Below are 26,346 nucleotides of genomic sequence, written 5' to 3'. Positions count from 1 at the left end.
GTGCAGCTTGTTAAGGGTGCTGAGAGTTGTTAGGAGACCCCTATTCCCCTCACAGAAAGTTCCCAGGATTCTTTGGGGGAAGCCATTCCTGCTTAAAGTGGGGTGGTATTGCTTTAAATGTATAGTGCAAATGGTGCCTGAAAAGCTTCATCTTGTCCACTGGACATGTCATCCTCCATCCCTCTGGTCTCTGGGTGTCTTTCCCAAACTTTTTTTTTTTAAAAAACACACTACTCATTTGCTGAATACTCACGATGAAAGTAACATTTCCATGGACCCAATAAGAATGAGTTGAAAGCTAAAGTCACACATAAGACACAAATAACAGCAACTTCCACATGGAAACATGGCACTTCAAGAGTGCACATAGATGCATAAGTAAACAGGAGTCTGCATGTCTCTGTTTTGTCTCTGAGGACTAAGCCCATCTAGGCCTTGTGCCAGAAGCCAGCATGGGCAGGTCAGTTGCCAAAGCCAGCAGGAGGAGGGCCGCTCTGTGCCTGACACTGGTCTCCTTTTTAAAAAATAAACATTTGTTTGAAGTCACCCGGCTCTGCAGGCAAGCAGTGGGCGAGGTAGCTAGAGCTGCCGCCACCACACACATCTTCTGCATCTCTGGGTCCCACATTCATCTTTAGAGGAACCACTGCTTGTGCCACTGCAGACACGTCGAAACAGCAGAAATGTCAGTGAATGACCAGCAATGGAGGAGTACTCTGCTGCCTGTGCTACTCTGGATCCCCCAATCCCTTTAAAAATATCAAGGACTCATGGTGCTACCAGTCAACCTGTTTATCGATCATTCATTCTGATATTTTTGCAGGGAGATGCTGGCCATTTAATAGGTGTTAATTCTGATTTGTTGTCAGCGAGGTGAGATGACACTGCATCAGAACAAGCATTTCCTCCATACTTTCCAGGGTGTTTTCCCATCACTTTCCTCATCACAGAAAGTCCGATCTCCATTGTGGAAGCAGGTTTCTCGCACAAGACCTTGTAATAATTATAGATGCACAACCTGAATTTGCAGATAGTATGTGACTGACTCCCACCTGAAAACAGTGAGAGTCTGGAAGCACCCTCAGTGGAGGGCCAGGGGACATGGGAAGCTACCTTATGCCGTCATCTATTCACCATTGTCTACACTGACTGGCCTCTCCATTTCTCAGCTTCATGTGGGTTGTGAGTCCTTTAATTCCCCCTCCTTCACATGACATTCTCCAGCTACTGCTATCCAACACTTTCTCCTCCCTAAATCTGGGTATTCCCTGTGCAATGGATGTAGCACTCCTATCTGGATTTACAGAGCATAGGGAAACTCTGGATTTAGGGAGGAGAAAGTCTGAGACAGCAGTAGTTGGAGGAGAATCCCTCAGGGAGGAGGGGGAATTAAAAGGGATTCGCAATCTACACTAGGCTAAGGTATGCACCAGCCCTGACTGGCTTCCCAAGAGTTTCAGACAGGAGCCTCTCCCAGCCCTATTTGGAGAGTCTGGAAATTGAAACTGGGGCATTTTGCATGCAAAAGAGTAGCCATCATATAATATTTGTGCAAGCAAATCACAATGAATGCACAATAAACAGGTTGTCTGGATGAGCTCCCAGGATGAGCCTGCAAGCACCGGAAGCCAGGAGTCATGGCGTGGAGGTTCCGATTTCAAAATATGAGACACTCACAGAGTTCTGTAGAGCTGTAATGTTCTAGTAAATGCCTCATTCCTCCTAAACGGGATGGCAAGAATCTGTAGCAGAAACAAGTGTTCCATCAATTAATAAACCATGATTCAAGTGCTTACCATAGTGTTCTGAAGCTGTGATCTGTGAGTCTGCGATGTAGCCAGAAGCTAGGCCCAGAGGAATCTGACACCCTGAAATGAAAGGTTTGAGAAAATATAAAGGTATTTTAATAAAGACTTCTAAATAATGTTTTCTAAATTCTGGGCTTTGAGCTGTCCTGGGAATGCAACAGACCATGAAATATATTTCAAATTCCAGCTTAATATTTGGAATGCCTGATGGCTGGCTCTTGTAAGGCAGGACTAAAGTTGCAAAGATCTCAAGCCTGTCTAGGTTTTTGGGGTGTCATGGCATCCATAGAAGCAATAAGGACTCTACCTTATATACCGAACCTTAGACATTTGAATTACAGTGGTACCTCGCAAGACGAATGCCTCGCAAGACAAAAAACTCGCTAGACAAAAGGGTTTTTGGTTTTTTTGAGTTGCTTCGCAAGACGATTTTCCCTATGGGCTTGCTTCGCAAGACGGAAACGTCTTGCAAGTTTGTTTCCTTTTTCTTAACACCTCTAATACAGTTGCGACTTGACTTCGAGGAGCAACTCATAGAACGCGGTGTGGTAGCCTTTTTGGAGGTTTTTAAAGACTTTGGTGATTTTTGAAGCTTTTCCAAAACATCCCCGACACCGTGCTTCGCAAGACGAAAAAAACCGCAAGACGACAAAACTCGCGGAACGAATTAATTTCGTCTTGCGAGGCACCACTGCAATTCAAAATTGTCTGCACTGACTAGCAACAACTCTCCAGGGTTTCAGCCAGGGGTTCTGTCCCGGCCCTACCTAGAGACACCAGGGATTGAAATTGGGACCTTCTGCGTGCAAAGCAGATGCTCTATCAATAAGCAACAGCCAATTCCCCATTACCTGCAGTAAAATGCAACAGAACAGCATTCTCCCTTTCATCTCTTCACCCATTACAAATGTTCTTTTAAGTGTATCCTGACCTGCTCTTTGCCTGATTGCCACGAGGAACAAATGTGAGCTTTATGTTGAAAGCAGCTTTCAGTCCAACTTGCAGATGTGTGAGGGTTGATCAACTGCTAGAGCTAAGTGGTAAAAATCTGGATCTTAGGAATGTATTGTCACTCCTTTTATGTCTTTTTCAGAAACATAACACAGAGAAACTGAGATCTGAGCCTGTTCCTATCCGTGAATCAAAGTGCCAGGAAGAAGAATGTCATGCTTTGCTACTCACGCTGGTCGTACACTAGGAAGAAGGCACTCATCCCAGCCTGCTCATGCTCAGCAACCATACATTCCACCTGCCAAATCCCAGGGTGGGATGGGCTCATTTCCACTGTCTCAAAGGCACCTGCAACCAGAAGGGGGAAAGAAGGTCAGCTGGTTATTCACTACTGGGTGCTGAACACTAGAGGAAGGAAAGAAGAGTTTTGCATGTGAGTTAAGGTTGATCATTGGAGACTCTCCTTGTGAAGGGGGTGGTCCTTCAGAATGAAGTGATGTTACATGCAAATGCAAGTTCTTTGTCTAAGAGAAACAGCTTTAAGAGGTGTTATAACAATCCTAAGGTCTCAAATATAAAATAAATGTTCATAAATGTACAAGGCAAACACATACATAAGTATATAAACCATGTGTCTGAAATAGTACAGGAGAGCAATCCTGAAGCCATTTTGACTCTCCCAGTGACCTCAGATATTCCTCTGAAGTAAGGGAGGAAAATGGGGAAAGCCTTCCCATTGTCTTTTTGCTTACAAATCCTGTTTTAAAGGGTGTATTTGTGTATAAGTTCAGAATAGAGTAGTTATTTTCTGAACTTAAAAATGGAAAGCATAATGCTGGTGGTCAACAAAAGAGGTTTAAAGACTGTCTCGAGGCAAATTTTTAAAAAATTAGTATAAACACCAACAATTGGGAAACACTTGCCTGCGAGCGCTTCAATTGGAGAACAGCCTTTACCAAAGGTGTCATGGGCTTTGAAGACACTCAAACTCAGGACACAAGGGAGAAAGGTGCTAAGAGGAAGGCATGCTTGGCAAATCCACACCGTGATCAACTCCCACCCAGAAACCAAAGTCCCCACTGTGGAAGGACGTGTGGATCCAGAATTGCCCTCCACAGTTACTTATGGACTCATTGATAAAACGGTGTTTATGGAAGACAATCTTACTCAGCTACGAGTGATTGCCAAAGAAGAAGATTTGTGTATGAATAGGGTGAGCCTGTGACCTGGATTCAGGAACTAAAGTATTAACCATCTCAAAAAGAATGGCCAGGCTGTCCAGGTAATGCAATCAGTGACCATTATCAAGTATCCTGGCAAACAGGATTTCTGTTGTAGATCACCTCCTCTGCTGTATACATCCTTCTGTGATGTATGTATGATGCTTCAGGGGGGTGGTCTTGGGCTACAGATTGGGCAGTTTCAAAAGTCTATATAAGGGTTTGTGCATCATTGTTCAGGGTTCTCTCTCCTCCCTCCTGTGTGTGGGGAGTGCGGACCCTGTTGCAAAAGTACTTTTCTATTGCAATAGAGATCAGGCTTACTAGGCACTTTGCTTCTCAATATACTCTGGTTGGTCTCTGTTATTTTCTCCTACAGATAGGGAACCCACTTAAGAACTTCATATGGGCTCTTGGATACCCCATAAGGGAAAAGGAGAAGCTTTTTCTTATAACAGAGGGAATGATATTGAGTGGAGAAAGGGGGAGAAAGAGGGAGTGCTCCACCCTTTCTCCTCCTGCCACTTTGCCAAGCAGCCTTGCTGCACACTCCAGTGTTCAAAAAGCACATCTGCAGCATTTTGACTTCCGGTTCGGCGCCAGCGCTAATGGCTGCTCTCTCTCCGAGCTCCGGAGAGAGGAAGGCTCTGCGAGTTCGGGTCTGACCCGCTTCGGCAAGCGGGGGACCCCTAAAATCACAGGAACGGATCCTGTGAACAAGGAGATTCGGTGGGCACCCGAAGCGCCCCCTCTTTACCGCAGAAAGAGCCTTTTTAAAGGCTCCGGAACGACAACGGGGGAGCGCGGTGCTGAGAATCGCTTCCCAGCCCGCAGAGTGAAGCCGCGTCGCCATTAGTGGAGAGCGTCGATTCCCTTCCTAAACAATCTGGACAAAAAGGACCCGTGAGTAAGACTGAACCTGTATTCGTGTCAAAATTATTTGAAATTAGGCTGAAAACGGGGAAGGCAAAAATTAAGGAAGTCTGCCTTCCCCCGACTGCATGACAACCGAAGCAACGAAAGTTATTAAGCTGCATCCGTAAGGGAAAATTGTTCTTAATTGCCTGAATCCGACATTTGGACTTTGATCATCCCCTCCAGCTTGCAGGGCAGAGGGGAGGAAAAAGTGACTTTACAAGCTGCATGATTAATTTAACGGAAAAGGAAAATTTCTGCAGCCCCCAACCTGGTACGAACTGCTCATAAAACAAAGGAACACTGAACTGACTTTAAAATTCTTGTGAAGGTTACAAAGTGGAAGCTTTACTGTTTACTTGATACAAAGTTTTGGGACTTGGTGGATACAATTTATCAGGGAAGGCTGGGACTTTATCTATTGGGAAAGTGCTGCAATATACATATAGGAGCCTCCTGATAAATTTGTGTTATAAATACTCGTAATTTCGGTTTGCGGACATTCTGATTTGCTCCCTCTAGAGGGTAAACTGAAAGTTGCTACGCTTTGAGACAGTGGAATTTTCCTTTTGGTGAAGGCTCCTGTGGGAAACGACCTTGGGATATGAGTGGCCCAGCAGACGAGATAACCACGAGAGCAAAGACAAAGCAGCTACAGCAACTCAAGAAAAGAGGCTCGATCTCAGGAATAACATCTACAGTGACAACAGGACAAGAAAGAGGCGCAGCAGTCTCCATGGATGCAGTATCGCAAGCCCTTCTCAAGATAAACCAATCCCTGGAGAATTTGACAAAGCAAACGGCAGAGAATACTAAGAAATTGACAGAGAATTCACAGAAATTGACAGACTTGACAGCTAGACTCGACTTGAACACAGAATCTATAAACAAGCTTACGCAAGAGAACTCTGCCACACGTCAAATTGCGGAGGAAGCTAGAACTATTGCTGGAGAGACGCAGGAAAAATTAGAACCGATTGCCAAAAAGGTTTATGATCACGACGAAACTCTGGCATTGTGGGAACTACAAAGAAAAGAAAGGAATTTGAAATTACGATCAATTCCAGAGGATGAAGGAGATAACCTTACAGACTTTTTAATGAAGGAGTTTGCAGATGCCTGGGAAGATCTAGAGGAAGACGAAATCCAAATTACAACGGCTTTCAGATTGGGCAGAAGACAAAATAGAAAGGTACCGAGAGACTGCTTGATTACCTTGAGATCAAAGGAGGAAAGAGATAAAATACTAAGACTGCATTTTGAAAAAGCCTTACAAATTGGAAATTCACCGATACAGATTTTTAAAGATATCCCCAAACATATTCTGGACTTGAGAGCTTTTTATAAGGACCTGGTCTACTTGCTCAAGAAGAACGATATTCGTTTTAGGTGGGAATTCCCACAGGGACTGTCCTTTGACTACAGGGGAAAGAAGGTTAAAATAAAGACGATACAGGATAAAGACAGGTTCCTGCATAAAAATCAAGAAGATCTACAGAAAGGAACTGTAGACCCAATTGCTGAGCAAAAGGGTGTAATAGACATCTTGAACCTTTCGTTTGGACAGAACCTTCCACTACCAACAGAGGAGGAACAACAATTGGGAGCAGTTGGAGGAATACCAGAAAAATAACAAGATGGCCCTGCAATTCCTCAGTTGGAATTGTAATGGGATGAACATGCCTTTGAAGAGACGACAAGTATTCCATATTTTGTACAGAGAACAACTGGACGTGACTTGCTTACAGGAAACTCACATAACTAGAGCCCATAGGAGACTACTTATGAATAAAAAATTGGGACAAGAATTTATCTCGTCGGATAAAGTGAAAAAAAGAGGAGTTGTGATCTATGTAAAAGAGAAATGGGCTCCAAAAATGATTTTTAAAGATGAAGAAGGAAGATATTTAGCGGTGGAGATACAAGTACAAGGAGAAAAATTTTTGATAATTGGGATTTACGCACCAAATGAAGGTAAAGCGGAATTCTTTAAAAAACTTCATGAAACTCTGATGGACTATTTGGATTACAATATGATAATTATGGGAGATATGAATGGTGTAGTTTCTACAAATATGGACAAGACACAAAGACTGACACTCACTAAAGAAGGGAGACTCCCTAAGACTTTTTTTGAAATGACCGAGAACATGGACCTAATAGACATTTGGAGAACAAGGAACCCTCTTGAAAGAGAGGGAACCTTTTTCTCCCAAGCACAGATGACCTGGACCAGAATTGATCAAATTTGGATCACTAGTGGAATGGCTCCGAGGATTAAGACGGTAGAGATCTGCCCAAAAACCTGCTCCGACCATAACGCCGTGAAGATGGAAATGAAACTTACAACAACTGGTCAGTTTAGGTGGAGAATGAATGACACCCTGTTTCGAGATAGAGAATTCCACTTGAAGGCCCAAAAAACTTTAAAGGACTATTTCGAAATCAATCTAAGGGGCAATGTGGAAAAAAGAGTGGTCTGGGACGCAAGCAAAGCTGTGATGCGAGGGTTTTTGATTCAACAAAACTCAATAAAGAAGAGAAGGCAGAATGAGAAAAGAGAAAAAATTTTGGAAAAGATAAAAGAAGGAGAGAGAAAATTAAGGTCAAAACCAAAGTCCCAGGAGATTTTGAGGGAGATTAAATTATATCAAACACAATATATGGAATTGATGAACCAAGAGATAGAGTGGAAAATAAAGCAAATGAGACAAAAGTCATTTGAGTCGGCAGACAAATGTGGCAAGCTTTTGGCATGGCAACTTAAGAAAAGACAGAAATTAAATACAGTTACAAGTTTAGAAGTGGATGGAAGGACTATATCTAAACCAAATGAAATAAGAAACTGTTTCGTGAGTTATTTTAAAAAACTCTATTCTCAAGGAGCACAAAATGAAGAAGATATAGATAAATTCCTTAACAAATATGGATTACAAAAAATCTCCCCTCAAAGTAAGGTGGACTTAAACCAGAGAATATCAGAACAAGAGATAGAGGGTGCCATTCAGGACATGCAATTGGGCAAATCTCCAGGACCAGATGGCTTGACTTCCAGATATTACAAATCGCTAAAGGAATGGCTGATTCAACCGTTAAAGGATGTCTGTAATGAGATCTTAGAGGGAAAAAAGGCACCCGAATCGTGGAAGGAAGCATATATTTCACTCATACCAAAGACAGAGACTGAAAAGACTCAATTGAAGAACTACCGCCCAATCTCGTTACTCAATGCGGATTACAAAATTTTTGCAGACATTTTAGCAAAAAGATTTAAAAGAGTATTGATGGAAAAGATCCACAGAGACCAAGCAGGCTTTCTCCCAAAGAGACACCTCTCAGACAATGTTAGGATTATAATAGACATTTTGGAAAAGTTAGAGGTGAATATAAACACCAAAGCAGTTTTGATATTTGTAGACGCGGAGAAAGCCTTTGACAACATTTCTTGGAGTTTTATGAAAAAGAATCTTCATGGGATGGGGGTAGGACAAGGTTTTGAGAATGGTGTGGGTGCAATATACTCTGAACAAAAAGCTAAGTTGATTGTAAATAATGTGATAACGGAGGAACTTAAGATAGAAAAAGGAACACGACAGGGATGCCCAATTTCCCCATTGCTTTTTATTTCTGTCCTGGAGGTTTTGCTGAATATGATTAGAAATGACCAGCAGGTTAAAGGGGTACAGGTCGGAGCAAAACATTACAAGTTAAGGGCTTTCGCAGATGATTTAGTCCTGACTTTACAAGAGCCATACACTAGTACGAAAAAGGTGTTGGAGATAATCCAACAATTTGGCCAGGTAGCCGGATTTAAGTTGAATAAACAAAAAACTAAAGTCCTAGGGAAAAATTTGACAGATATAGAAAAGAACAAGTTTCAAGAAGAGACGGGTTTGACGGTGACTAAGAAGGTGAAATACCTAGGGGTTAACCTAACATCTAAAAATTTGAATTTGTATAAGGACAACTATGAAAAATGTTGGACAGAAATCAAAAAAGATCTAGAAATATGGTCAAACTTGAGATTATCAATGTTAGGCCGAATTGCAGTAATTAAGATGAATGTATTGCCTAGAATGTTATTTTTGTTTCAAACTTTGCAAATACTTGACAAGATGGACTGTTTCAAGAGGTGGCAGAAAGATATCGCGAAATTTGTCTGGCAGGGCAAAAAGCCCAGGATAAAATATAAAATATTAACAGATGCAAAAGAAAGAGGGGGATTTGCCCTGCCGGACTTAAAATTGTATTATGAAGCAGCAGCATTCTGCTGGTTGAAAGAGTGGATGCTCCTCGAGAATACAGATATCTTGGACTTAGAAGGTTTTAATAATGTATTTGGTTGGCATGCATATTTATGGTATGATAAAATTAAAGTGCATAGTGCCTTTAAAAATCACATTGTAAGGAAAGCGCTGTTCAATGTTTGGATGAGATATAAAGACTTGCTGGAAAATAAAACCCCTAGATGGTTGTCACCTTTAGAGGCGAAGGCCCACAAGAAACTCAATATGGAGGTCGGATGGCCAAAGTATTGTGAGATTCTAGAACAAGATGGAGAGAGACTGAAACTAAAGAGCCATGAAAACCTAAAACCCAAAGTACAAGATTGGCTCCACTATTACCAAATAACGGAGGTTTTTAAACAAGACAGGAAAATTGGCTTCCAGGTGGAAAAATCAAAACTTGAGACAGAATTGTTAGAACCCAATACTAAGAATCTGTCAAGAATGTATAACTTGCTGTTAAAATGGAATACACAAGATGAAGTAGTTAAATCAGCCATGATTAAATGGGCACAGGACATCGGTCATAATATAATGTCAGCTGACTGGGAAAGGTTGTGGAACACCGGAATTAAATTTACGGCATGTAGTGCCTTAAAGGAAAATGTAATGAAAATGGTTTACAGGTGGTACATGACCCCAGTCAAGCTGGCAAAAATTTATCATTTGCCCGACAATAAATGTTGGAAATGTAAAGAAACTGAAGGTACTTTTTATCATCTTTGGTGGACGTGCCCGAAGATTAAGGTCTTCTGGGAGATGATATACAATGAAATGAAAAAGGTATTTAAATATACCTTTCTTAAGAAACCAGAGGCCTTTCTCTTGGGCATTGTCGGCCAATTGGTGCAAAAAAAAGATAGAACTTTCTTTATGTATGCAACAACAGCAGCAAGAATATTGATAGCAAAGTATTGGAAGACACAAGATCTACCCACCGTGGAAGAATGGCAGATGAAAGTGATTGACTACATGACTTTGGCGGAAATGACGAGCAGAATTCGAGACCAGGGGAAGGAGACTGCGGAAGAAGATTGGAAGAAATTCAAGATTTATCTTAAGGACCATTATAAACTTGAGGAAGTTTAGAATGTCGAGATTCGATAGAGATAAAGGGTTGCAGTAATACAAGATTAGAATAAGAAAGGACTATAATAAATTAGAGTTGGAAAAATATGTATAAGTTGCTGTAAAATTTGGACATGAGGATGCAGAAAGGGGAGGTATGGGGAAGTCCGAGGAAAGAAGTTTACGAAATGACATTATGAAACCACACTTCTTTGTTTGTTTGTTTGTTTTTTTTGTGTTTGTTTGTTATAAAAACTTTTGTAAAACTAATAAAAAATATTATAAAAAAAAAAAAAAAACAAAAAGCACATCTGCAGCATTTTGAACTCTACAGTTGAACAAGGAATCTGCAGAAGAGAGGATTTAGCAGGGATGTAGCACTCCTTTCCACAGGCTACTCACAACCGCTGTTTCCTAAGGGTGTGTGTGTTTGTGTGTGTGTGGTAGAACTCTGGTAGAACTGGAGTTAAGATCACATAATATATTATGTTAAAGGACTAAGATAAAAACAAAGAGGGAAAGAAATTGCTGAATTAACTAACTGAATTGGAATACAAAAAAGGGAGGTGTGAGGAGGTCAGGAAACAAGGAAATGAATGTAAGGTATGGAAAGACTGATGTATTTTTTTAAAGTGTTTTTTATCTTTTTTGTATTTTGTATTTTTTCTTTTATTTTCATTTTTGTCTTTCTTTTTCTTCTTTTTTAAATTCATGTAATTCTTTTCTTTGAAACCTGAATAAATATCATTTAAAAAAAAAAGATCACAGAAAGCTGTTTTATACAACATCAGTACTGTATTATCTGCACTGACTAGCAGCAACTCTCCATAATTTCAGACACGGGGCATTCCCAGCTGTACCTGGCGAGGCTGGGGATTGAACCTGGGACCTTCTGATTATTATTATTATTTAAAAGATGCTCTACCACTGAGCTACACAGCCTTCCACGTAGCTACAGTCCATTCTGTCAGCTTCAGTTACAGTACATGTTGTGGGCAAGTTAGCCTTTGGGAGACTCTCTCTGGGATATGATAAAGAACGTTCAAAGTATGTGTGAAAGCTGGAGAGAGCAGCCACCTAGTTTACATGGGTGCTGTTGAGGCTTCAGCATTGCCTATGTCTATCCATGTTTATTCTCCTAGTTAAAAAAACCAGCAACAGATTCAAATGTGTAAAGTGGATGGTACCATATTATACCTGTTGTTACCTGCCACCCTAATCTCCAAGTAGTGAGAGAGACTCCAGGGTACTTACCCAGGGTTCAGTTTCCTTGGAATGAAGGTCAGCAGAGATTGTGGGGCCTTTAGCACATATGGTTTTATTTACGTATATACATATAGGACGGAGGGGCTCTACAGCATTAATACTGCAACAGCTATTGCATCCCAATTAATATTCCATGAGAGCCCCAAAGTCTAGCACACAGCAAGCATGTTTTCTAGGTTGCTTCCAGCTCTCTCCCACATGCAACTCTGGCTACTGTCTTCCTATGTAGCAGCTAGGAGAAGGGGGTGAGGGAAAGGCCCTTCCATTGGTTCTATGGCACAGAGCAACACTTTTGGTTATGCCAGATGATAGTGCTTAACTAGCCAGCCAAAGCCATTACCTTGACAAAAGAACTAACTTGGCAAATTTCCCCTTATATATTCTACCCTCAGATACAGGATCCTAAGTTTTGAAGGGTAACCAGGGTTTCACGCAGACTGGACCCCCCCCCCCAAAAAAAACCACACCCCACATAACATTATATTAGAGATGTCAAAAATGGGTGAGTCTAAAGTCTCCCAGTCCTTACTTGGAGGGAAGGAACTGAGGAATATGATCTACATTTCCAAATGTTGCAACACAGTTCTTGGCTATCTTTAAATGTGTTTTGAAAGAAAATAGTCTCCAGTGTCCCTTCTAACTCTTAAGGGCTATATTAGAGTTGTTGCTCAGAGCAGTAACCACTGAAGTCAATGGAAATGACTAACCTAGGTCCATTAATTTCAATGGGCCAACTTAGGGTAGAGAAAAGTTGGATATGGCCCTAAAATTCTACAATGATGAATCTGAAGAACTGCGTTCTGCTAAGCCCTGGTTTAAGTTAAGCATGATCTAAGCTAAGCATGATTTAGCATGATTCTGTACATGGCTTCTACTTGGTTTATTGTTATCATTATTACATTTATATCCCACCTTTCCTACAAGGAGCTCAAGATGGCATACCTTGTTCTACCCCTCCTCAGTTCTATCCTCACAACAAACCTGTGGGGCATGTTAGGCTGAGAGGGGGTGACTGGGCCAGGTTCATCCAGTGAGCTACATGGTCCAGTTGGGATTTGAACCCTGGTTTCCCAGATCCAATCCAACATTCTAACTGCTGGGCTACACTGACTCTCTACTGCTCTATGTGTCCTCTAGTGCTATAAAAAAGAGGCACTGGCTGTTGAGCTCTTTCCCCCTGAGGATATTCCATAGTATTCCAAAGGCAGAAATAAGCTGGCAAGAAGGTTATGTATAAAGACATCCATTTCATAGCTTACCAGGATAGAGGTTGTAGACTCCTAAGCGGTACTCCTGGGCCGTTCGGATGGTAAAGACTTGCCCATGGAAGTGGACAGAGTGGATGTCTTTGGCACCTCCTACATTCAACAGATACCACCGCACCCTCTGGTGCTGACCCATCACTAGTCCTGGTAGACTGTCTCTGACATAACCATTGATAGCTGGAGAAGAGAGAGAAGAAAAGAAGAAGGAAAATCAGAATGGGGAAAAGGAAGAACACAAGCCTTATGTATGCAGTTGTTTTCCATTGTTCGGATATATATACATTTGTTTTCATATGAAACAATTCTTATATAGTCAATTGTTTTCATATAAAACAAAACAAAGCAGTATATACAAAAGCAGCAAATACCATATATCCCACACTTTCCTTGTTGCAAAAAGCCCAATTCCCTATGTTTTGAAAATCCAAATAGGAGAGTTACACTGATTGCATAGGGAATCTCTGGATACAGGGAGGAGAAAGTGCAGGGCAACAGCAGTTGAAGGAAAACAGGTGGAATTAAGGGATGCACAAGGGATTCACAATCCACATTAAGCTGGGGTATGGACAGGCCCTAAGAGCTCTGAATCAACTTTAATTGCACAGCCTCCTAGTGGTGCAGCAGTAAAGCTGCTAGGACATTTGCAAAGCTAAGCAGTGTCTGGTATGGTTTCAAACTGGATGAGGGGGGCAGTGTGTTGAGATTCCTGCATTGAAGCGGTTTGGACTAGATGACCCTAGGGCATCCCTTCAACTCTACGATTCTATTATTTGTCTGCCCCAGCTGCAAGAAAACATGTCTGTCCCATAACAGTCTCTACAGTAACTCTCCAATGGATTGACTTTACCCCCAAAGGCGCACTCTTCCATTGACTTCCTAGACAGACGGATGCCAACACAATTCTATGAATCTGAATTTACTGGAATGTGATTGAAAATAGCGTCAGGAAGAGCCATTGGGTGTTCTCCTCTGAAAAGGCTCCATCTTATACAGCCACCTTCTGCAGATCACACAGCAGAGGGACACAGAGCAGAGCTTCCATCAACAATTTGAGTAGATTTACTTGGGAGAAGGCAGGGATTTCCATCACATCTCTCCTTGCCCCAGTGCCAATTATACTGGGAGCATGGAAAGAGACGAAGAGGTGGTAAGGAGGTTATTACCATAGAAAGAATTGCTTGCTTTAAAGGCAGGATCATCTGTCTGGATGTGGCAGGGATGCAGACAGTTCCTCTCAAGGTTCTCAGCAAAATACCAGCTCTTGGTCTCATCAAAGATGGTGAAGAGCAAGGAGAATTCCTGGACAGCCAGCTGCCTTCTGTATGCTGTGCTCAGTACTCCAGGCCGGCAGATAATCAGAGGTCCAACAAGACCAGAGTGTAGGTCTTTCTCCTAGAATTAAAAATTGAGGGCAGGTGGAAGTGAGGCGTATCAGTTCCTGTACCCCAGCAGCACTGCAAATACAGAAATCACCAATGCGGTGCTCTCCAAGACATTGCTGGACTACAATTCCCATCATCCCTGACCATTGGCCATGCTGGCTAGGGCTGATAGGGTGTTGGAGTCCAGTAATAACTGGATGGCATCATGTTGGCTACCCCCAGCTTAGAGTCATGTTCATGCCATGTCAACCTGGATTATAAGGCTAAGAAGCCTCACCTTTTAATGGGGATTAGACAGGTTCCTGGAGAATAAAGCTTCCCCTCCTTTGTGACCAGTATACAGGGGGTGTAAAAAAAAGAAAGAATTGCAAGCTAGCTACTTTTCTGTGGGCCTACTTACAAGTCTAGTATAAAAACTGAAATCTCAGAAGTCAGATCCAGTTACAGCTATGCAAAGCTGACGCGTATGAAGCTCTCATCCCTACTCTTCCTTCCCTTTCTTTGCTCCCTTCCCTTTCTCTGCCACAACAGCACGTTCCATTTAATTATTTCCTCAGATGGGCTGAGGAAATCCTTACTATATATTAAGCAGGACAAAGCCACTTTCACATCAGATGTAATTTTCAAAGTCCTCCCTTTGCGCCCATGCCACTTAGAATGGGAGCATGGAAAGCAAAGGGGATGCTGATGGAAGAAACAAGGACAATTATGTCCTAGAGCCATCTGTGGCAAACTTCCTCAAATGTCTTAACTAAACAGATGAGGAGTTGCAGTTATGGAAAGGGAACCACAAGGTGTTGCTCAGTAGGAGACTACGTGCTTTGCACACATGGCATTCCATGTTCAAGCCAGGTAAGCCTGGGAAGGGCTTCTGCCTGAAGTCTTGAAAAGCAACATTCTGTGACCTGACTAGGAATGGGGAAATCTGCTGGTTTTGATTTTCCCAGCCTTGAGTTTAGTTCTCTGCATTTCCACATCTGTGTGTGTGTGTGTACTAAAATATATGCACTAAAATACTGATGAATATTATATAAAATGTCATCATGAATATTTATCAGTATTTTAGTGCAAATCTGCCCTAAAATACACATTTTGTTTGTAATTTTTGCCTAAAAAATTAAATAATTTTTGCATTTAAATCCATCTTCAAATGCAAACTGAATCTATTTTTTCCATCCTTAGTCATGACTGATCTCCTCTCTTGACAAGAGAACATGCAGACCTTCCCTCTGAGAGAACTCAGGGAACAAGAAAAAAAGAGCCTTTTCAAGTGTGGCCCCCTGCCTGTGGAATGCTCTTCCAAGTGAGGCCTGTTGCAGCCATTGACATCCTTTGGTGTTGCATTAAGACTTTCCCCTTCAACTAAGCATTGGATGGAATTTGATCCAGCTGAGTTTAATGCTGTTCTTGATAAGTTCACCCCATCCCATAGAAGCTGGTGTTTTAATGTATTAATTTGGTTGCTTACCGTATTTGTCGCCCTATAGGATGCACTTTTCCCCCTCCAAAAATGAAGGGGAAATGTGTGTGCGTCCTATGGGGCGAATGCAGGCTTTCGCTGAAGCCTGGAGAGCGAGAGGCGTCAGTGCATACCAACCCCTCCAGGCTTCAGAAAGCTATCCGCAAGCCTTGCAAGCCTGGCGGGAGTTCCTGCGGGCTTGCAAGGCTTGCGGGCAGCAGCCTGCAGCCCGAAGCACGGGGCGCCCTCCGGAGAATGCCCCGTGCTTCGCGCAGGTGTTGGCAAGCCTTGTGCTCCCGGGGGAACTCCCCCCGGGCGCACAAGGCTTGTGGGCGGCAGCCTGCAGCCCAGAGCACGGGGCGCCCTCCAGAGGACGCCCCGTGCTTCGCGCAGGTGTCCGCAAGCCTTGCGTGCCCGGGAGGAGTTGCCGCCGGGCTCGCAAGGCTTGCAGATAGCAGCCTGTTCTGGGGGCTGGGGAAGCTCGGGCTTCCCCCGCCCCAGCCCCGCGGCTGGGGGGGGGGACACAATTTTTTTTTTTATTCATTCCCCCCCCAAAAAAACGAGGTGCCTCCTATGGGCCGGTGCGCCCTATAGGGCGAAAAATACGGTATATTTTGTTGGAGTATTTTTTTATGATGGTAGCTGTTTTTAACAATTCTGTATGCTTTCAAACTTGATCTAAGTTGCCTGGAGACAGCCTTGTGTTAAATGACAATCAAATCAAATCATCAGTATGCAGATATAATTTGCTTGTTTTGCACATTAAGTTTCATCAGCTTGCAAGAAGAGACTTTGCTTTTTAATCTTTGCAAGGTGCCCGCTGTTAGGTCTGGCCAGCCCTCTTGTCATGGCCCACGAAATGCCCTGATACAAACAGCAGGAGAGCACGCATTACCCACTTACCAGGCTAATACTGGAGAAATATGCCCATGCCTTGCAGTCAAACTCATTGGCTGTAGGAGCCATGTGTGACAACACCTTGATGGAGTAATCTCGGACCTCGCCAGGCTGCACAGAGTCCTGGATGGGCTGCTCTACTTCCTCCCCATTTCCTTCATAGGGCAGCAGGTTAGAATGGAATGAATACGGGCGGGAAGCCAGATTCTTGAAAGTCACCTGGGTGAAGGGAGGGAAGAACAGGTGTAAAGAGGAGAGTTAACTTTTGGGAAGGGGGATAAAGAACAAAGACAACTCAAGCTGTTCTTTACTCTATTGGGGTCATCACCTTTTAAGCTGGAAGACTATAGGCCCAGTGCTGGCTTGGGTTGGTGGGAGTTGTAGCCCAAAATGCCTGGAGGCCACCAGGTTGAGGAAGGCTGATCTGAGCCAAAACTACCAAGGTAACCCTGGGGGCCTGGCCCCGTTGGGCATATTACTGGCCCCCTCCCTAAATGATCAGCTTTTTTTTTAAAGTACCTTGCCCTTTTACATATGGATATATTAATGCAGAAATCTGCCCAATCACTCACCAAGAAGAATTGTAATTAAATAACTTTTTTTAAAAAAAGAAGTAATCTTACACAGGTAACTGTAATGACTCCCTGCCCCCCACCGCATCCATAGACCTTCTTCCTATACATGACCAGCCCAAGACATTTTGCTGCTTGAGATGAAAGACAAGGTGATGTGTTTTCTCCCATCTCCCATTCCACATACAAAAGCCAGTTGAACTGGCAGCTGACACTGGAGATGAAAAAGTGTCCTGTTGGGCATCTGACAGCAGGCTAGCTTAGTGGCACGGGGCAGTTCATGTGACACATACAGTTCTGCCATCCAAAGATGCCTCATTTTGCCTAATGGTCTGCTGCCTCATTTTGCCTAATGGTAGAGCTGACCCTGACTCCTTAACACAAAGTGTGTGGCTACTAACCTGTTATGGACAATCAAACTGGCTCAAGGTCTGAAGGAACCCTGGGCTGTGTCCTTGTCTCTATCAGTGCAAAACTGCCAAGTGTCTCAGAAAAAAAAGGGACATCCTGGTTTTTGGAGTGAGATTGTGGTGACCATTTTGGGTGCCGCGCTCTCGCCCTGGAAAAAGCACTTTTCCTAGGGCAAGATTGTGGCATGGGTCACATGAATCGACAGGGAGCACATCCTGGAAGACATGCATCCCTGTTTTTGAAATGAAAATGTTGGACAGTATGTCTGTGGGATGCTGATCAGTGCCAAGAGGCTGGGTCTAGTTGCCATTTCAATTCTTCACAGAGCCCCAGAGCAAAGCTCTGTCAAGGGCATTGTAGGGAATTTAAGTGCAAGCACTGGGCCCTTACTAGATGGCTGGGGTCCTTGCAGTTGCCTAAGAATTCCAGGTGCTGACATCAGGCTTCTCTTACAATGATATGAGCTGGACATGATATGTAAGGTAAAATGCAGACCTAAACAAACGGAATATGTAGAGGGAGGATAGACTATTTTTGTTTTTATAATCCCACTTTGGGACGTGGGTGGCGCTGTGGGTAAAGCCTCAGCGCCTAGGACTTGCCGATCGCATGGTCGGCGGCTCAAATCCCCGCGGCGGGGTGCGCTCCCGTCGTTCGGTCCCAGCTCCTGTCCACCTAGCAGTTCGAAAGCACCTCCGGGTGCAAGTAGATAAATAGGGACCGCTTACCAGCGGGAAGGTAAACGGCGTTCCGTGTGCCAGATGCAGCTTGTCACACTGGCCACGTGACCCGGAAGTGTCTGCGGACAGCGCTGGCCCCTGGCCTCTTGAGTGAGATGAGCGCACAACCCTAGAGTCTGTCAAGACTGGCCCGTATGGGCAGGGGTACCTTTACCTTTACCAATCCCACTTTAAGTATGAGAGATGACACCCTCCAGTATTTCCCGTATTTAATATTGAGTGTCTCACCATGATGACATCATCAACCTGTGCTCGGATGTATGGTCCCAAGATGCCCAAGTGTTCTTCCAATTCTCCACGGACCTGTGGCTGAGTGAAAGAGCTGTCCAGGTACTCTCGGTAAACTACTTTCTTGTACTGCCTGGATGGCTTCTTCCAGCTGTTTTTCAGATTCCTGTGAAAACATAAGAGGCTGGTGTGGTCAAGTACAGACTTTTTTTTTGGAAGACGCTGCAGACTAGCATTTCTATATGTAACGCAATCCAACATCATCTAGGGCAGAGAAAGGGTGTTGTGCAACATTTATCCACCCTGTCCCCTAATATTTCATGGTTGCAACTTTCTGCTGTCCCAAAATCCAACAGATAGGTCACCATTTCACATATGTGCCCAGGCACTGTGCAGCTCTAAAGAACACTGAGACAATATATACACATACAGTAGGTCTCAGTTCAGGTCCTTAATCTGCTGTAAGGCTCAGGATGCAATCCTGGGTCATCACCATCTCTCAGCTTAACCGACCTTACAAAGCGGTTGTGAAAATTAACAAGCTGGGGAGGCGCTATGTATGCTGCCCTGTGCTGCTTGGCCGAAGGGTGGGATACAAATGTAATATTCAACTTTTTTTAAATTAAATGATCTTAAAGCAGTACAAGGATGATTATGAGGAAACTACATTGCCATTTCAGAAAGTTTCAATACAGCATCAGCCAAAAGCCTTTCCCTCTTCCTCCTCACATCACCTCTGATCTTTGGAGGTAAATGTTTGGAGGTAAAATCTCAGGAGCATCTCAAATAAGCTCATTGGTCTAGATCAGCCTTCCTCAGCCTTGGGACTCCAGATGCCATTGGACTACATCTCCCACCATCTCCAACCACTGGAACATGCTGGCTGGGGATGATGGGAACTTATTCTAAGGTCAGCACAATCCTGGGACCCAACATGGGAAATGGCTGCTCTAGAGAGCATTGCGGCTTATGAATTTCTAGCCCCACAGTCCCCAAATGCTGGGCAGAACTTACTTGTCTCTTAGATATGGTGAAGATGTATGGTTTCCATAATCCCACATCACCTCCACTGCAGCAATGAAGTACTGTCGGACTCTGCCATTGAAAGTACGTGGATCCTGGTCATCTTCCCCATATATATCAAATTCTTGCTTGTCCTCAGAATTGCTGTAATCATCATAGTCAGATGCTCGATTCAGAGTCTTTGAGGAGTTTGTCACCATAGATCCTTTGAGGTCGGTCGGTGCCATGGAGACCTCCATATGGACCTTGGCTCCTGAGGTCCTACTCTCACCTTTGCTAAATCCATGCACTGGGGCTCCAATTTCTTCTACTCTCTTCCTCCTTTCAAATTTTTGAATATTGCCACTTATGGAACGAGCGTCCCCTCCTTCGCTATGGATTTCCTTTTGTCTATCTGCTTCCTCCCACAGCTGCTCTTGAAAGGGAAGATTGACAGCTAGGTGACCTTGAGAGTTTTGAGAGTCCAGATTGTTTTCTGCTGAGGCCCATCTTTCAGAATTTTCACTCTTCTCCCTTTTTATTTCTGGATCACTGTGAGTCATAACAGGAACCTCTGGAGTTGCAGGAAGTCCAGCCTCATTTGTCTGACTGGTGGTCTTATGGAGAACAGAGCCAGCACCTTTGAGTTGTCCTCCTGCAAAGAAAGTGGGGGCCAATCCAGGTTTGGCTTCCATAATACTGTGCCCAAGAGTTCCAGAAATGGTGTCAGCTGCACCCCCTACATCCTCTACTTCGTGAGACAAACTGGCTCCTCTCCAAGTCTGCTGGGAATCAGGAAAGTTCAGGGCGTGTGGGGCTGGACTGGACTGGACTGAGGTGAACAGAGAAGATGAAGCAGTTGTCTTGCCAAGTGTGGTTGCTTGTTGGTTTCTTGTAGCCCCATCTGCCAAAGGTGCCTTTATTATAGAAGCCTTGGCCTTATTGTTTAACTTGAAGAAGTTACCATTGAGCAAAGCCTGAGCTCTTTCTTCAGCTTTTCCAGAACTCTTCATTTCCCTTGCTGGTACAGCATGTCTTTCTTCCAACGTGGCCTGGTGTGATTTCAGAGACCTCTTTTCCAAGTGACCACCACATCCATGAGGACCCAGATGACAGGGCTGCAACCTCATCCCATCTGATGACTTTTCATGGCTCTGAATTTCTAGTTCTGGTTGTAGCTTTATCTCCCCCTTTCTTACAAACTCTTTAGAATTTGTGTCATTTCCCAGGTCAACTAGCTGTGATAGAGGTGACTCCACTTGATGAAAAGCATCCTCTTTTTCTGATAAACTTGTTTTAGGAAGCAACAAACTACCCAGAAATCCATGGGAATTTGGGTTCCAGATTCTGTTGGCGGTGGCATCAACAATGAGCAAAGATTTATTCTCTTTCCCCCCAAAATCCTTGTTTTGGCTAGTTTCTTGGAAACCTTCTTGGAGTGCTGAGCCGTCTGGTCTTTGACTAGTGTGAAATGGATGCGTAGAGAATCTATCATTACTCTCCGGAATGTCATTAGTATAGTCAGACTTCTCTAGAATATTTGGGTTGCTAGTTGGGTTGTTTGGAGCCACTTGCTCACCATTCTGTGCAAATAAAGAAGCATGTTCATTCAAATTATCTGGGCCTCTAGTAGCTGTGTCAACCACCTCTGTCTCATGACCCTGAAAACGCTTTGCTGGAGGCGTTGGCTCATGCACTTTGTCATGAGAAGCTGTATGTGCACTATTTTTGCCAGGAAGGAAGTCTTCATTTACAGATGTAAAAGGGCCTTGACTTCCTATAGTTGCAGTGGATTGCTCAACTCCTTTTTTTCTAGTATGTAATGATTCTCTTGATGTAAATGATTCATTCCCTTGGACAGTTGCCTTATAAGATGAGTAGCTTGTAGAAGCTTGAAAGGTTGTGCCATAGCTCTGTGATACCATGTTTTCAGCTCCAGGGTTACTTTCTAATCTTGGTGGACCAGTGTTTTGACTGTCCAGTGACATGTGCTGAATAAGTGGCTTACTTTTCAAGTCATCTAATGATGCAGAGGTATTACTCATGTTAAAGAAAGTACCCTTATCCATAAGGGATATTTGCAGTCCTACTTTCTCATTCAACGTTGTATCTGGCATCAATGGTACAGCGTTCTGTCCTTCAACTGTGTTAACATCTTCAAGCGAAGCTCTTTCATAAAATCTGGAATCTGGATATACTTCATTTTGTTGTGTTAAATTATCGTCAGTTTTAAGAGGGAGCCTTTTCACATTCAATGTCAGTCTTTCTGCAAGGCCCATCCCATCCTGCAACCCCTCTGACTGAATGCTGGTAACATAGTCTTCAGGAATTGCCTCCACCTTTTCCAATGGAGGGGCTGAATGAGGCTTCATGATCTCCACTGCCTCCTGTTTATCTGATTTCTCTTGGACCATCCCAGCTCCTTCAAGTGGGCTGAATGTCCCAAAGGGAAGAGTCTCGTTACCCAGACTGGTTGCAGTTTCTAACGCACTCTTATTAAGATGAGACTCTTTCCATGTGAGAGAAGAGTTTCCTGTGAAAGAATGCTGTTGGAAACTTTGCTTGAGTATAGATGATGGTTCTTCTTCTGCTGGAAAGGCATCAGTGGGCTTAACGAGGTCGTCTTGGGAAGAAGGTAAAGAAATGTTATCTTGATATAAGGACTCTCCAGGAGGCGATGGCAAGTCAGTAGGATTCTTTTTCTTGTTTAATTTAAAAAGCTTATTGGCTTCACGACAAGGAGCCAAATGGTGGTTGGTCTTCTGCATTTCATTTTCTGCATCTCCATGCTTCTTTAGGCAAGGCTGGACAGGCCTGTTTTTCCTGGGGAAGCCTCTTGGTTGCAAGACATTGGCTTCATTTAGTTCACCTTCTGGTATTAATTCATAAGAGTAATCATACTCTATTTCATTGGGGCATTTGGAAACAGTGAACGTGGCTCTCATTCCTTGCCTCCTGAAGTCTGGGTTCAAGCATCCCAATATCCATGTGCCTGTCTCAGGTAAAAGGATTGAAGGAAAAAATGAGATCAATATTGGCAATAAAGCACAGGGGCTTTCTCTCTTTCTGCTCGGTTAGGGGTACCACAACCAGAAGGGGTAGGACCAGTAACACTCTCTCTCAAAATTCAAAATGTGTCGATGAATTCAAAGAGGCTGACTGCTGGGTTACCAGGACCCGACAGACAATGTGTAGACCTCTTTTACTGAGAACAGAGGCAGCCTGGGAAGGGACAGAGCCAATGGATAATAGGTAACATAACCAGTGCCCTGCAGATGGAGTCTGACTTCCAGCCACACAGAGCCGACCCACCCATGAGGCAGGGTGAAGCGCCCACCTCAGGTGGCAAAAGTGTAATAGGCAGTGCTCTGCCCACCTTATCACTTCCAGTAGAAGTGGTCAGAGGGAGGTGTTTCAGCACCCACAGGTGGAGAAGCTTGAGTGGCAATGATTTATGGAATGCCCCAGCTGCTGCCAAGTTCAGTGAGAACTGGGGTGTTCCTGCATGCCACATTACTGCTTGGCTCCCCTGCTCCCTGGGGTGGAGAAGCTGAGCAGCATTGCATTGAGGAGTGCTCTGGCTCCCGCCAAATTTGGCTAGAGCCAGGGCATTCCTGCATGCTATATTGTTGCTAGGCCACTCAGCAGAGAAGCTGAGTGACAATGCTTTGTGGAATACCCCAGCTCTTGTCACGTTTGGCAAGAGCCAGGATGTTCTGGCAGCAGAACTGGTGGTGAAATAGGACAGGCTGCCTCTGTCAGCCAGTAAGGCCATTGGTCAGGAGTAGTGCATACCTCTGAGTACCCATTTAAAAATGCACTGGTCAGGGGATGATGTGAGATGCAGTGTAACAATGTTTGGAGGGCACAACGTTAGCTATGCCTGCAATCGATCAAGAGAAGGAACTCCTAAGCCTCTTTAAATGAGTCCATCCTCCTTAGTCATCCTCACTTTAACTCTTCTTTCAAGGAAAACAAAGCAGGACAGACATTAAATAATGTTAAAGGTTAGAGAAGCTGAGTCACTTTTTCATGTCAAATGACTTCTGGTGCTTAGGAAGAAATCAGATTTGGCATATTGTCTTAAGTAGCACGGGACGCGGGTAGCGCTGTGGTCTAAACCACTGAGCCTAGGGCTTGCCGATCGGAAGGTCAGCGGTTTGAATCCTCGCGATGGGGTGAGCTCCCGTTGCTCGGTCCCAGCTCCTGCCAACCTAGTAGTTCGAAAGCATGCGAAAGTGCAAGTAGATAAATAGGTACCGCTCCGGCAGGAAGATAAACAGTGTTTCCGTGCGCTGCTCTGGTTTTGCCAGAAGCGGCTTAGTCATGCTGGCCACATGACCCAGAAAAACTGTCCGCGGACAAATGGCTCCATCAGCCAGTAAAGCGAGATGAGCGCCGCAACCCCAGAGTCGTTCGCAACTGGACTTAACTGTCAGGCGTACCTTTACCTTTACCTTAAGTAGCACATCTAACTCACCTGGTTTCTCCATGGACATGAAGACAGTCTCTCCAGAGAGGGGAAAGAGCGTGAGGGTCTCTTCAAAGACTGTGTTGTGCTGAAAAGTATTCCCGGAGAAGAAGACGGACAGAAACTCAGTCTGGGAACCTACACTGAGGATGTACCAATACACAACTTTGTTTTGGCAAATCTTGAAGTGCAGATTATCAAAAACATAGCCATTTATACCTGTAAGAGAAGTGAGATGGGGGAAATGCCATGGACATCCAGGTCACAGGGTGGACTGAGGCCAAAAGAAGAGTTTCAAAAACAAACAGATGAGGATTAAAATAATAAGAGTCCTGGAATCCCTAAAGACTATTTTAAAAGTAGCTGCTAGTTTTTGGAAAGCACATGGGTGGTGTAAGAGTGATCAGTGCCTCCCTGCAACACAACAATAGTGCATTAGTGGTGATTTTTTTCTGCTTTATTAGATCTGCTGTTTGGAGGGGCCCATGTGCCACAAAAGTGGACAAAAAGAACAACACAGAACATTTGCTGAATAAAAAGTAATGCAGAAAGTTACAGGATATGCACTGATTATAACTGAAGTAGTATGAACACCCCAAAACTTCTAAAAGCACAGACAGGTAGTGAAGGCAGGATTGTGTATGGCTGCTGCAAATAGTATCATGAGCTCAAATGATTATTAATGCACAATAAAAGGACTTCTGAAAGGGCCTGTACTGAATGAAATTTAGGTGATGTAAATAGATCTCTCACAGCACGCTTAAGCTTGTATGTGGCTGTGTGTGTGTGTGTAGCTTTTCTGGGATAGGGATGCACCCTCCCCCTGTTTCCTCCCCCACCCCACCCCACACAGCTTTTCTTCTTGGGCTACTCACTGTGCATAACGTTGGAAGCATAGAACTCAGGATCCTGGAGGTTGACATTGGCTGCATCAGAACAGGATTTGTTGATATTCTCCTCCAAGTACCAACTGAGGTTTTCATCGAAGACAGAAAACAGCACAAATCTTGCTTCATCTGACATCATCTGGAAGAACCACAAATGAAAGGGTTGAGGAGAGACAACAAGCATCACTGCTCAAGGTTTTTTGGATATGGAGATGAGATGGCAGGAGGGGAATATTGTTTCCACCTTGCTTCTTTGTTATCCGGTTCTAGGTTTCTTGCTAGAATGTGTGCCTTTGGGTGCCCAACTCTGAACTGCTCCCCATGCAGACCTTTAAATCATTTCTCTGCAAACACCTCAGAGTTAAGCTGGAGTATCAGTAATTACAGCAATCAGCCAACTGTTTGGTTCCCATGCCAACTGGTCACCTCTAGTATATCTAACAGTAAGCTGATACTGCTAAGCATGGCCTGGGTTGCCATTTAAAAAAAATTGAATTGGGAAGAGATCTTGAGATCATCCAGTTCAAACACCCACTCACAAGTGGACAACCATGCAGAGCCTTGCCACAGTTATCCATGCCCTGGTAACATTCCATGTTAGATTATTACATTATTAATTTGAAAATTATCCAGCTACTCCATGACATAAGCACTAGGGTGTTAGCCAGGTTAGTACATTATTAATTTGAAAATTATGCAGCTGCTCCATGACATAAGTGCCAGGTTGTTAGCCAGGGTTCGTCTTACAGAACTAATTATTCTGCTATTTTGTAAAGTCTTCATTGACCTCTTGCTTTTTTTGGTTACAATTCAGAGGGCTGGTCACCCATGGCTGCCTGTAAAGTACCTTTACATGGTCTAATAGACACATAAGGCAGCAGCAACATCTCAGAAGCAAAGCCAGTTTGGGCTTGGCAGTGTCTGGTTAAAAGTCTCTGAGTAGATGAGGACCATCTCCTTCCCCCCACTGGCATCGTCAGCTGTAATGCTAAGTCAAATTGTGGCTTTGCATGAACACTGTGAAGCTTCCCAGATGGAATATCACAGCCACAGAGTGATTCTCCCCAGTCCTGCTGCTGCTATGCTAACCAAAGTCAGGCTTTGGTTTAGCATTACATATGAACCTAGGCTTGTGGTTTGCCTCCCCCAGGAAAACCATGACCAATAAACCAAGAACAAACTTTACTTTCAGCTTGTGGTTTGTCTCGCAAACCATGAGTTCCAGGTTCAGGCAATATGCTAAGCCATGCCAAGAAATATCTTAGCCCCAAATAGCAATAACAGGACTGGAAGAGGTGTGCTGCTGCTGCAGCTTCAGTCTTTGCTCTGGGAACCTGCAAGTTTGCACATTCACGCTAAGCATAGTTTGCGCTGAATCCAAACCAGATCACTGTAGCTCCCCCTTATTGGGTTTCACATGCTCTTACTCTCTCAAGAACATGGCTAAAACTCCCTTGGGAGGATAGGTGAAGGGAGGGGGGAATTTTAGGGGGAAAGAAGTGAGCATGGAAAGAGTTA

The 26,346-nt window shown here is 43.8% G+C and overlaps 1 protein-coding gene across 5 annotated transcripts in view; it reads right to left on the bottom strand.

The window, feature by feature from the left end:
* F8 (coagulation factor VIII) overlaps window positions 1-26,346 on the bottom strand; it is an 85,414-nt gene that overhangs the window by 10,950 nt on the left and 48,118 nt on the right. For all 5 annotated transcript variants that reach the window (XM_082207527.1, XM_082207526.1, XM_082207529.1 and 2 more), the window contains 9 exons: window positions 24,817-24,967; window positions 23,951-24,160; window positions 19,483-22,462; window positions 18,469-18,634; window positions 16,524-16,736; window positions 13,943-14,171; window positions 12,774-12,956; window positions 2,991-3,107; window positions 1,797-1,868 (listed from right to left, as the gene is read on the bottom strand). In XM_082207527.1, coding sequence (XP_082063653.1) covers window positions 1,797-1,868; window positions 2,991-3,107; window positions 12,774-12,956; window positions 13,943-14,171; window positions 16,524-16,736; window positions 18,469-18,634; window positions 19,483-22,462; window positions 23,951-24,160; window positions 24,817-24,967 — 4,321 coding nt within the window. The remainder of the gene's footprint in view (window positions 1-1,796; window positions 1,869-2,990; window positions 3,108-12,773; window positions 12,957-13,942; window positions 14,172-16,523; window positions 16,737-18,468; window positions 18,635-19,482; window positions 22,463-23,950; window positions 24,161-24,816; window positions 24,968-26,346) is intronic.

This window comes from Podarcis vaucheri (genome assembly GCF_965113315.1).
Source record: "Podarcis vaucheri genome assembly, chromosome: Z".
NCBI lineage: Eukaryota > Metazoa > Chordata > Lepidosauria > Squamata > Lacertidae > Podarcis > Podarcis vaucheri.
The sequence above is the reverse complement of the archived record's forward strand: the minus strand, read 5'-3'. Positions and strand labels throughout refer to the sequence as shown.